General features: G+C 38.0%; 1 protein-coding gene across 1 annotated transcript in view; it reads left to right on the top strand.

The window, feature by feature from the left end:
* Positions 1 to 13315, top strand: part of si:ch211-186j3.6 (neural-cadherin) — a 384844-nt gene that overhangs the window by 205345 nt on the left and 166184 nt on the right. The window contains exons 16-18 of the mRNA XM_041985518.1: positions 3296 to 3439; positions 10798 to 10918; positions 11771 to 11933. Coding sequence (XP_041841452.1) covers positions 3296 to 3439; positions 10798 to 10918; positions 11771 to 11933 — 428 coding nt within the window. The remainder of the gene's footprint in view (positions 1 to 3295; positions 3440 to 10797; positions 10919 to 11770; positions 11934 to 13315) is intronic.

Genomic DNA, 13315 nt, shown 5'->3' on the forward strand with positions numbered 1-13315 from the left:
ATGTAAACATAGTTAAGTACCCACCACTGTTCTTTGCTTTTGTATCAGTAAACTGTTTAAGATGAAGGAATTACCATTAGCTGCTTCTACTTCAATGCCCCATATCCATCCATCCATCCATTTTTTCAGGGTTGTGGGGGGGCTGAAGTCTATCCCAGCAGCTACTGGGCAAGAGGAGTACACCAGGTCAGGTTGCCAGTCCATTGCAGGGTCACAGAGAGTAAAAAAAAACACACTCCTAGGGAGAATTTATTGTCTGTTAACTCTAACATATTTAAGTGTATCATGAACTTTTTATTTTTTTTGTAAATTTAGACTGAAAGTTAAATATATCCCTGACTTTTTTTCTGGAGTGCATTCCCAGTGTGAAGCTTGCTTTACTTTTATGCATAAATACTGCCCCAGAGTTTAGTTGTTGTGTCACCAGACTCAGTGACCCTAATTATGTTTTCCCACTACTTGGACATTTAAATCCATGCTGTAGATTCTTGTGTAAGTTCAGATTGCTTTGGCAACTAACACTACATTTAAAGTTTCTTTATTATTTCCTTATTTTATGTTGCAAATAATCCAGAAAACAAATGTTAATGTATTCAAATGGATTCCAACATTTTTACACCAGGAGAAAAACTTATATTTCTTACCAGCATTTATGCTAAGGTCAAATGTTCTTAAGATTTTGGGCTCAACCAGCAGACACGTTGTCAGACTTTAAGTATTTGTTGATAGTATTTAGATTTTGTTGATACTGAATATAGTCAACTCAATGTGGTGATGGTATTTCTGTAAAAAGGGGACAACACTAAAGAGAATAGTGCTGTAGACATCTGCTGGGTAGAGTTCGTTTAAGGCTTCAAATCTTCATTGAAGGCTGAAATAATCTCTGTTTTCCTCTTTCTGTGTCTTTCTCACATCTGTTCATCTCTCTGTACTGAAATACCAAAGGCTATCCTTCTCTCTCAGCCCGTCACTCTTGCCTCCCTCCCTTTTCTATCTCTCCGTTTCTCTCATTTGCTGCCAGACGAAATGCATACATGCTCTGGTAGAATAGCGAGAGGATGAAGAAATTAACAGATGTTGAGACAGATGGGTGGATTGAAAGAGGTGTTAGTAGAAAAGGCAGTGAAACGGAGCAGGAGCCATAGCCCTGTCTCTAAAAAATAGTTTTAACACTCTGTAAAAGTGTAAAAATAATAAATACAGACAGAATATAATGATGTGAAAATCACTAAAGCTCTGTAGATAATTGAAATGGTACAGAGACAACATATGAAATAATTAAACTAAATTTTTTTATAAATTCTTTGGCAAAAAAGGACAAATAAGTGTATTTGGCTTTGAGTTGTGGCTGAGTAGAAAGAGCCAGAATATGTGAGAATAAAAGAAGTAAATGTGTCCATGGCTGTGGATCTTTTAGGGTCTCAGGCAGAGCTGATTTAAAACAGACTTGGAACTTTGTGGGCTCAGGAACACTTATCAGCACCATTTTCACCAACAACTAATACAAGGGAAACAATAAATAAATAAGACTTAGACATGACACTGTTATCACTGAGATGAAGTGGAAAGCTGTCCTGTTGTCTCACAAAATAAAATGTGAACTCATGATGGTATTTTTTCAGGAAAGGCCTTGCCTGTTTCAGTAAGACAATGCTGAACCATGTTTTTAAACAGTGGTGGGTCTTTAGTGGAAAATGACTGTTAAAGCAGCCTGCCACTAGCACGTACGTTACTGAGGACGTTTGGCTCATAATGAATCAGGACTACGATACAAGGTAGAAGTGAAGCAAACATTCAGCATCAGAGGAGATGGAACATACAGAACAGGTAAACCCAGACCTCCGTTAAAGTTTGTACAAGTAGAAATATCTTAGAACTATAACATAGAAGACTAAATCTGTTCATTTAGGCTGAAGAGCTGCTCAGTACTCATAGTGTGATTTTTAGATAAGTGGTGTGGGGCAGTTGTTTGACAAAGTCAGCCTCTCTGGTATGGAGAAGGGTCAGTCTTCCTCCTCTGTAGGTCGGTGGTTAGTCTGTCTTTAAGGTCCTCTGTTTGGATAGAGCAGAAACCAGACCACGGGGACACAAACATCATGTTTGCTGCTGGAGTTAATGAACGAGTTAATGGATCGTTTTCAACAGATCCTATTGAGTGCAGAAAAAGAGAAAAGCTGGATTAATGGATCACAAGTTATTTTATTTTTATAACACAGTACTACAACTTTTTTTTTTCTAATAAATGATTGTATATTATTAACAGATTATATGTCACATTGAGTCACTGATGTTTGTAGCCATGGGAACGAGCACTTAACTAGGACAGAGACTACAGGGGAAAATAAGTTATAATTTTATTTGAATAAAATTTTATTTTGAATATGACATGAGGTTGCATGAAGAAGGGTGGGTGATGGACAAATGAATGGATACCATCCTAAGTACATGTTATAAATTTAAGACGACATAAGAAATAAGAATGATGTTTTTGGTTTTTGATGTAGATGTGAATGTTTTTCTTAATGTTGTTTTATTTGTAATCTTCTACATAACCTTTAGTTGTGAATTTATCTTTAAAATCTAGAGGTCTGTCATAAAGACTACAAGTATAAACTTTTATGTGTGAATATCTTTAGGAGAGAAATTAGCTACAACTGTTAAGATCCATTTTAATAAGGCTGAGCTTCTGGTGGAGGGGACAGGTGCTTGTCCACCCTCCACCTCCTCACCTCCCCATCTTTCTGTGACAGAGCCTGAACATGTGCAGAGTTCTGGCATCTGCAGCTTGTTTTGTTTTAGCTTCGAGGGCCTGCATTAGTTTGCTGTCTGTGCCACGAACTTCACACCAACTCCTCCACCCTGGCTTCAATAATTAATCTCATCTCCAAGCCGTATTGCAAATCATGCTCGTTTTGATATATGAATCAAAGGATGTGTAGAGTGCTGGGTTGCACAGCCACAGAGCCTTAAGCCAATACCCTCAGGGTGCTTTGAAATTCACTTCAGCCTGCGATTGAATGCTGAAAAGAAAAAGAAACAGCTGGATTTGATGGTAAAACATACTGTAGTAATGGAGACATTCTGCAAAAAGATGGTAGACAATTTATTGAAGATTTTTGTACATCTGTCTGAATGATGAAATTCCTGTCTACTGTGTGTTAATGCACGACAGGGAAGTGAGTGAAATGTTGCTAAGCAAAAAGAAAAACAGATGTTTGTGCTGAAGTTGACAGAATAAGAACAACCCCATGTTTCTAATTGCCTTTCCTTCTCTATCTCTTCTTCTTTTTCCCAGACACAGCATATGTCCGTGTTTTTATCAGCGACGTGAACGATAACAAGCCCGTGTTTGCACAGGCATCCTATGAAGTTGATGCGGATGAGGATGCTGACGTAGGCTTTGCCATTCTCACCGTCAGCGCCAATGATGGGGATGAAGGTGGGTGGTGTGATGAAGGAATCTCTGTCTGCGTGTGTGTGAAAATATATTTCCATGAAGAGAAAAAATTGAAGTAAAGAAGTGATGTTGGAGCTACGAATATTAGTCTATATCATACACATTTAGTCACTCACTTAAAAAAAGAAAAGAAGTAAGTATAACTTGATTTTCTTTTTGTCTGCCACCCTTTAACTCGCAGTGAAAGGCTGCAGCAGAATAAATGAAAAACATAATAAAATGTGAGTTTGAATCAGCCACTGTGAAAAAAGCCATTTAATATAAACTTTCAATGGAGGCTTATTTCAATGTTTTGAAACATTGAAATTGTGCATTGAGAGGATTTTGAGCTTGGAAATATTTTTCTCACTCAAGTCAAGCATTTCCTACTGTTAGGACTTTCTTAGGAAGCTGATAGATGTCCTCTGACATGACTGATGTTTTATTGCTTTCTCTACCCTACTCTACCCAAAATATTTTTAAGTTTGACGGACTGGTGCTTAGATTCTTCAAGTTAATTTCTATCATCTAAAAGTCATCGACTTCATTCATCTCAACACGGCAACCAAACCAAGAACCAAGTATTTTTTATCATTAATCTCATAGTTTAACATCCCGTGACTTCTAAGCTGAGCTACTTTATCTTTAATAGACGCTTGTCTTTAACAAAGCCCCATTTAAAACATAGATTTAAGAGCTCTCCTACATCTTTAAATAGAGAAAGTCAGGTCTGCAGTCTGAGAAAACAAGATACTTGTCACAAGTATGGCCAACTAACATTTTGGGCAAAAGCTGACTTCACACAACTATGAATGTTTAATATTTCCACTTAAAACCTGTGAAATAGACTGAATTTGGGATGGAAGCTTCTCATTCTTTCAAAGCATTTTGTAGATTGAAATATTAAATAATTTCTACTTTCAGTGCAATAAGTGATTTTGTAATATAGGAAGGTGGAAAAGATGAAACATATATGCACCAAGATATGCTGTATTGGTAACTGGATGTATGCAATAGCAGCAAACCTACATACACCCCAGCAATGACACACCAACACTGACGGAGTCATGTCAGGACTGTTTTTTGACATTCATCTAAATAAATTATAGTATAAAACACTTTAATGCTGCAGCCCTGATTCTAAAAATGTTCAGACACTGTGTAAAAATCAAATAAGAACAATCCAATCATCCAGAATCTTTACCGCTTCGTCCATTAAGGAAGCTGGAGCCTAACCCAGCGTTCAGCAGGTGAGAGGCAGGTACACCCTGGACAGGTCACCATTCCATCACAGGGCCAACATAGAGACACAAACACCATTTAACCATTTAGCATGTCTTTGGACTGTGGGAGGTAGCCAGTGTACCCGGAGAAAAGCCACAGATCATAGAAAGCCCACTGTTTAAACCTCCCCCCCAGCCGAGGCTCGAGCCAGTGACCTTCTTGCTATGAGGCTGTGGTGCTAACCACCACACCACTGTGCAGCAGATTAAAACAATGGTTTTGAAATTTCATGAACTCATATTTCATTCCCAATAGAACATTAATAGAACATAAAAAACATTCTGAAATGGATCCTCAAACTCTTCTCAAATTAACGGTAAGTTGCCTTTTTTTTATGAAATTGGAAAATATTTTTAGATGCCGTTTGTATCAGATTTGTGACCCGCTGTCCATCTTTATATCCATGAGACTCTTCCTCTCTGAAATGCTCCTTTTATACCCAGTCATGTTGCTGACCTGTTGCCAATTAACCTTATTAGTTGTGAAATGCTCCTCTAGTTGTTTTGATTTGTTCTAATTACTTTTCCAGTCTTTTGTTGCCCTGGTCCAACTTCTCCGAGATGTGTTATTGGAGGTTGTCATCATGTAGAGCACGAAAACTGATAAGACTTCAAGAAAAAAGGCGTTGTCACCACATAGGTGAATTAATCTGGGTTGTCACAAGAAAAAATCCTTTTAGGTTCAGGTTATAACACGAGTCATCAAGTTCACAGTAATATCCCGATTAGGAGATGTCTGGCCAGCTAACGCATTTCACACCTCATAGAAAGACAAATTTAAACTTTGAAAAGCTCCTTTGTTCTTCAGCTGTTTCTTTGTAACTCCCTCAAATCAGAACAAAAACTTAGAAGACTGACTTTTAGTTTTCTGTGTTGTTTGTTTGATGTTCGGAAAGTCCACTTGAGTATTTGAAAATATGTAAAGAAGACTCTGAATATCAGTATGTCTATCCAGTTACACACTATATGTCAGTTTTTATCTTCCTGTGTTTTTATATTGTCATCTTACACCATTAAACTGTCACTGCAGCATCTGAAGTTTGGAGCTGCACTCTTAATCATCGCTTTTAAAGATGAAGTCAATAGATTTAGATCAAATGATGACAAACAGCAGTCAGAGATCCAAAGTGTGGTTTTTCTAATTATTTCCAAAGAAGGTGTGACTGAAATTGGCTTTGTAATTATACCCCTGATTGTGTATTACAAAATGCTGTGTGTCATATTCTTATTTAGCAGTGGAGAAATGTCATGTCTGTGTGTTTGAGTGTGTGTTAGGAAGACAGAGAAACTGACATCAGAGAAATTCTCTTGCTGCACCTCTAAAATGATTCTTCAGAGAGCGAATCTGTGGAGAAAAAGTCAGAGTTTCTATTCTTGCATGAAAGGTGTCTGAAAGTGGATCAGGGTTGATTTGCCACTTGCATTTATGTAAAGCTTTGAGACACGTATCTGTAGACTGAAACAAAGTTTAAACCTTTTACCCTTTAGATGTGTTACTGCTTAGTAGATTCCCAGCAATAAGGAGCTATTTACCACAAACATTTAAAATGGACAGATTCAGTGGTTGTAGTTAATATATATATATATATATATAGATATATATATATCTGAACTGACACTTTAGGTGAACATAGTGGCCATAAAAAGGAAGTCCAGGTTTTTCTGAACAGTTTAACTCTGTAGCTCCAGTGTCATGACACAGTCAAAATACAAACATTTGACTTTGTGTAATAGCAGGTGATAAAATGTCCTGACTGCTCAGAGGGAGCACGGTTCATCCAGAAGGTGATCCGCTTTGTTGCAAGCATTTTCCCCATACAAAAATGAAATGTGAGCCTGATGCCTCCTTCAGACTTTGTGGGTTTGATTTCTTTGTTTTCAGTTCAAATAAAATGTTGGGTTTTTGGAAAAGTTATTTGTTTGGATTAAAAGGCCTCAAAGGTCTCAGTCTGTATCCATTCAAGCACAGCAGCTGGAATCCTGCTGTCAAAACAGAGCTTTGAATTTTCATATAGCTTTTATAAGTGCAGCTATTTTTATGTTTTGGGGGTTTATTATTTCTTTTGAATATTGTTTCTGCTCTGTGGAGCACTCTGGGTTTCTTTTCTATTATAAATGTTTGATAAAAGTAAAGTTGAAGGTTAAACTGAATTGGACTAAAGTCAGTGGTGGGTACACACCAGCAGAGTAAACCTTCCTCCATCATGTTAATAGGACTTGTAATGTGTTCACTGCTATAAAACACACAGTCTTCATAGATTTCCTTTCTTTTCCACCAGCTCATGTTTTCCTTATAGAAAACATGAACAGTTTGTGTCAAATGCTGTTGAATAAATGTAGAGGAAAAGCAAATCTAAAGTTAGAGAGAAGTGGAAAATATCCACTGAAGCCCTGATGTGATGTACACATCACATACAGTAGTTGAGTTATTCTGATTAATTCCACTTAGAAATATTGTCAGATTTAACATGTAGACTCACTAATGAGGATGAAGGACAGGAAGATGGTTTACCTGTTTAGAAACTCAGATCACAGCAAGTTGACAATAAAGTGGAAAAAGGTCTTTCTCCAAAATACCAGCTAGAAATTGTATGAAATGTTCTCAGGATTATCCAGTTTTAGTACAGTACCCAGGGAGGTGAATGAATATTAAACGTGGTACAGCTGGGAAAAACATTACATTTGACTTAATTTGTTTGTTTATTTAAACTTCTGCATTACTGCCTGTTTGTGTTTCTTTTGGGATTTTTCTAACTACTTAAGAGATTCAGACAACTAGAAAAAAAGGGGGAAACAGAAGAGAATGAGAGTAAAAATAGGGGATGCAATCGTATGTAGTCCCTAATGTCTCATTTAAAATGAAAACAGACGGTACAAAACGATGTGGATTAGAGCGTTCTCCCCTCTCCTTCCTTGACTTTCATCTTGTTAATAAGATGTGAATCCCATCATGTCTTCAGAGGCTTCTCCTTTCCCTTTCATAATAACGTTGGGCTTGGTGAACGCGGTGGTGATTGAGATGCAGACCTTGGCTTTACTAGAAATTGCATTGAGGGGAGCATTTTGTTGATCAGCATCTAATAGATTATTAAAAGTGCTTCGCAAAGGCAAAAAATTAAGAGATTAGAAAGTGAGTTTGGGAGAGAACTTTGGAGATGAGAAGAAGGACGATTTCAGAGCCAAACAACAAAAATAAAGATTGCATGAACTGATTTTATCATAAATCATCAGTAAAAAATAATGTTGGATTTCTGTTTTTAAAATTTTGTTTCTTTTCGTTTCTGTCTATTTTGTTTCCAGGACAATTAATGACGTATTACTAGCTGTATAACATTGTAGAGGAAGTTTTATCTTTTTCAGTTATCTTTAAAGCTGTTTTTGCACATATATTGTGCAAGAAACTTATGAATGATTCATGTGTATACATGAATATCTGCATGCCTCTGTGTCAATATAAATATTTCTGCAAGAATTCTGTCTGCATTCCTCCGCTAATACGCTGACTGTCTCCCCAGCACTTCTAACTGATATGAAAGGGGCTCATCTTATTCACTTCCATGGGTTTTATTCTCCGCTGCACAATATCTGTTCAATCTCACAGCATTTTATGTTGATGCTATTCATGTTCAATTCAAAAGAACCTTTTAGTAGATGGGTGGGATCCAAAGTGAAGTGTTGAAATACTGACGTGAAACAGCTCCAAATAAAGTATTTACCGGCTTCAGATTCCAAGACCTTGCACTTTCCACATGTCAATGCCTTTGGTGAGTTTTGTTTATTCCTATTCACACTGAGCACTAATCTAAATTCATAAGGCATTTATTATAATCTGTTAAAGCCTCAGGTGACATTCAGTACAGAGTTCATGGAAAACACAGATAACAACAATAATTATATTAATTTATATGTGTCACTTCTCTGGTTTTGAAATAATCGTGCACTCCAAACAATACCTCGGATGCCTCCATTGTTCACATTTGACAGCTAAAAGGGCTGGATCGCTTCAGTGTTGTTCTATGAAAAGTATTTCTGTTCCATTTTCATATATCTGTCATACATTTATTTTAAGTATTATTTGATTCATATTAAACAGTTTTTTGTTGTAAAATAAGTAATATATTAGACTTACATTTATAACTGATTCATTTTTATACAATCCATAATTGTACCCGAAAACAGCTGTATCCAATCAAACCACATTTATTTATTAAGATTTCAGTCTTGTCAATAAGACTAAAGAAAGTATTCTGTTTTAGAGGTTAACTTTTTACCCATTTTCATTGAAAGCTCATTGAAGCTGCTTATCTTGAATAGAAAGATATTTTGACTTTTGAAGTGCATAACCTAAAAACATCTCAATAAAATTAATGGAGACTGTTTAAATCCACTTGATTCCAACACTTTAGCTTTATTTCTTTATTTTTACAATCTTGTCTTATTTTTTTTTTGTTTGTTTTTGTTTTTGAACAGATGTACAAAAACTTCCCGACTTGCCCTGATAATCTGACCGCCACCACCTCTGCTAGACCTCCTCAATCTATATTATACCAGAATCTTACATCTCCTCTGCAGGAGTTCACAGGAGGGTGTCTCCATGTGCAGCTTATGGGCAAGACCCCATGAGCTAGGGTCGAACCACCAGTTTCCTCATTGATAACCCTCTCCACTAACCTTGGCTCCAGGGTGGGGCCTCAGGATCTATGACCTGGCTGGAATCTTCAAATTTCTAGACAACATAGCTCTTGGCATTGGTGGGGGATTCAGACCCCTCCACCACGGTCAGGTGGATATTCATAGTGAGACTTGAGGAGAATGGATTATCGGGCCCTGGCGTGAGTTTGGTTCAGAAGTCTGGTGCAAGCTGGATTTCACCAGCGCCTGCTCCTCATTTCAAATTCTGTTCACAACTTTCATGGACAGACTTTCTAGTCAAATTTCAAGGGCCAAAAAATGTAAAATAAGTATGGATCCCCTTCCCATACTTATTTACTTTTTTATCATTTACCTATTTATTATCAGAAAAGCAAAATGCTTCCTTCTTTGCTTGTTGAGGATGATGTGGTTTAGTTTATCTAGTGGAGGCCTCGAGCAGGCATTAGGGATGCTTCTAGCATAGCATGAAGCCCCAGGTCAGAGCCTGTGGTCTACTGTCAGAAAAGGGAGAATAACAGTTAACCTGTGTGATGCTGTCCTAGAAAGAAAACACCATGAGACTTCAACTAATAACTTGTGTTGCTTCTGCTGATCTAAGTGTGTCTCTTACATGTTCTGTCCTTTTGCCAGGAGTAGTTACACAGCCTTTCTCCACTTCCCCACTAAACAAAATGTCAGTGCAACAGGAGGCACTGTCTCAGCTGAAGGAGTTTAAGTACGCTGGCATCTTGTTGATGAGCTGGGGTACAACCAAGCAGGAGATTGACTGGCACGGCAGGGCAACATCTGAAGTTATACAGATGTCATAGAACGCTGTTGTGGTGAAGACTGAATTAGCAAGAAGGGGAAGCTGTCAGTTTGCCAATCAAACTACATTTTAGTGCACAGTTATCGTCCTGGCCTGTGAGTAGTGACTAAAAGAATAAGATTGAGAACAAAAGCAGGTAAAATGAGCTTCCTGTGAAGAGTAGCTGGCTCACTTGCAGGTATAGCTGAGGATCTCAGTCATCGAACAAGGGTTCAGAGAAGAGTCGCCTCTCCTGAGATGGTTCGGGCATTTGGTTTGATGCCTTCTGGATGCTTTCTAAGGGCGGTGTTTCTGAGATGTCCCACTGCTAGAAGGCCTTGTGACAAATCCAGAACACACTGGAGAGATTATATTATATATACATTTGTCATGCTGCTGCAAAATTAATCAGGAGCCCTGTATTAGGTTTTAAACACGTTTCTCCTAAGATTTCCATTCTGTTCTCATACTTGGTAACCACAGATGTGAACATAGAAACAGCCTGTTGTTAAAAGCCTCAAAATATAGTTATTTAATGTACAAAAACATGAATTTAACTTTGTGTTCACCGCAAGTAAATAGAAAGATGTATGTGAATGTAGCCTGCTCTGCCGGTAACTCAGGTTCTCTCTCTGCAGGTGGAAATGCCAAACTGCGCTACCAGATCACATCAGGAAACACAGGAGGAGTGTTTGATGTAGAGCCTGAGGTGGGAACCATCTTTATAGCCCAGGCTTTGGACTATGAACAGAACAAAAGGTAGGTACTTACTCCAGGGAAGTCACCTTTGAGGATTCTATTACATTCCCATTAACCTAAAGAGTTTAACATTATACTGCATGTTTATATGTTTTAGACATTGTATCCTAACACCCACTAGCACCCACTTACCTTAATTCAGCCGACACCACACCACTCCGTTTTCAGTTGTTTCTATTACAACAGAAGGCCGCTTTCAGTGTGGGTGGATCGTATTAGCAAGGCGGCTAGTAGGTATCATTTGTTTGTGATACATACAGAACAACAATGGAGGATGTCTTGCCGGTGATTTAATTGCTCCTTGGTTTGAAGCTCACAATAACAAAATGGTTTGAGCAAAGCTAGAGGAGGCTGTTTGCTGCAGGACACAACACTCAGGATCGGCGAACTGCCGCTGCTGCCAGTGTTGTTATCCACAGTCGCAGCTTTGGGGTTTCAAAGATGGCGGGATCAGGTGTCACTCTCGTGACTTATCCCATGACTTTAAATTTGGCCAAAAGTGACTCTTATTTTCTGCCCAGCCCAGCATCTTCAGCAAATCGGGAGGGGTGGTGTCGGGCTGGGCCAAGTGGGTAATAGTGGAAAAGGGCCATAAACGAACAACAAGTAAAGAAATAAGTCTTTAGACTTACTCACTCACCACCAGTCCACCAGTAATTGTTGAATATCATCCTCCAGCAAGATCATCACATACATTAATACTTCCTGTGTTTAAACGATTCCTAAACTGGTACCCAGTGTGTTAAATTCTGATACTAAAGGCTTCTAACCAAACACCAGCACATGATGATGTGAGAGAGGAATGTATAGTTTGAAAATGCTTCTCACAAATCTGTGGCTGATACTACTCAGGTACAAGCTTCACGTCCTGGCCTCAGATGGGAAGTGGGAAGATTACACGACAGTGACGGTAAACGTGGTTAACAAGAACGATGAGGCTCCGGTGTTCACCGTTAACGAGTACTACGGCAGCGTGACAGAGGAGCTTGATGGTTCGCCGGTGTTTGTGTTGCAGGTACGATCCATTTGGTATTCAGCAGCAGAGGAGGGGTTTTTGCAATCGAGTTTTTTTATTCCACCTCTTCTTAAATAGATTATGATCTTCTCAGCAAGGCTTCCCCTCTTTTATGATGATGCATGTTTCAGATATTTTCATAGCTGTTTATAGGGTTCATGTGGTGAATGTGAGTCAAGTCCAAAGTTTTAAGGCGCTATCAAGGAGGAGCTATTTAACAAATGTTTCATAATAATGCCAGTTTGATTTATCAAACGTTTTTCAGCCAAGAACCACCTAGCCAATGTAAAGCTTTTTTTGACTGGAAATGAAGATGCCATTTCTGACTGATTTATTAAAATTTAAGACATTTCAAATTTCAATAATTTTCAAAGAAAATATTTCAAACATGTTGAAAGTAAATAATCCACAACGAAATTCATGGGAAACCTTTTCTTAACTGCTCTCTCCTGTAAACTTTACAATGACGGGATGTATTTGTAGATATCGTCACTATCAGCACTTTGTAAGGCAATTTCCTTGAGTGAAAAGTGCTTTATAAATAAAGTTTGATTGATCGATTGATCAGTGCTTTTGTTTTTTTCTTTTTTTCAATAGAACAAATTTTTTCCCAGCAACTTGTTCAGCTAGGTCTGTTGACATTTTATTTATCCTGCAACTAACTGCCATCGTGCAAAGACACATGTTTTAGTTTTTCTCCTTCATGGTGTTAGCTACGAGCAAAGACCCCACAGACGAAGACTCCAGGGACGTGGTGGAGGGTTTACGCATCAAGTCTTGTGTTGAATTCAATAAATTCCTTTCTAAAGAAAAACATAAACAACTTCAACTGCAACAAGTTCATAAACAACAATATATATTTAATTAATATCACAGGAATGTTCTAAATTTACAAGGACTCTAATTGTGCCTTTTTTCTATTTTAAGCTCCTCCTGGAGTGTCCCCACGTGCCCCATTTGGGAAACTGCTTTATGTGGTCTCCTTGTTTCAAACTGCACTGGAAGAAAAAAAATCTTCGCCTGTTGACGGGCATTACTGCAGAGGGTTTTTCAAGAGCCTGAGTTAAAACCCTCAATCTGGTGTTTTTCCTATTTCCTTAAATTTATTTTCTATTATTTATATGTGTTAGCTTATCTACATTTGAAGGTAACGGCACAGCATAAAGAATGGGTTGTGTTGACTGTGTTCTGAATTATTCATATTCAGTACTTCTGTTTCTAAGAGCACATTTTTTACTCTTTAAAGGAACAAAAATGTATTTCTTTCCAATGTCACACTGCAGTTATAGGTCGAGTTGAAGTGTTGGTGCCTTGACTGGGTGTAATTGTCTATGAAAGGGCAGACACACAGTAGGAACTCTTACAGATGGGGTGAAGGTTAG

This window comes from Melanotaenia boesemani, chromosome 1, assembly GCF_017639745.1.
Source record: "Melanotaenia boesemani isolate fMelBoe1 chromosome 1, fMelBoe1.pri, whole genome shotgun sequence".
In the NCBI taxonomy this organism is placed as follows: Eukaryota; Metazoa; Chordata; class Actinopteri; order Atheriniformes; family Melanotaeniidae; genus Melanotaenia; species Melanotaenia boesemani.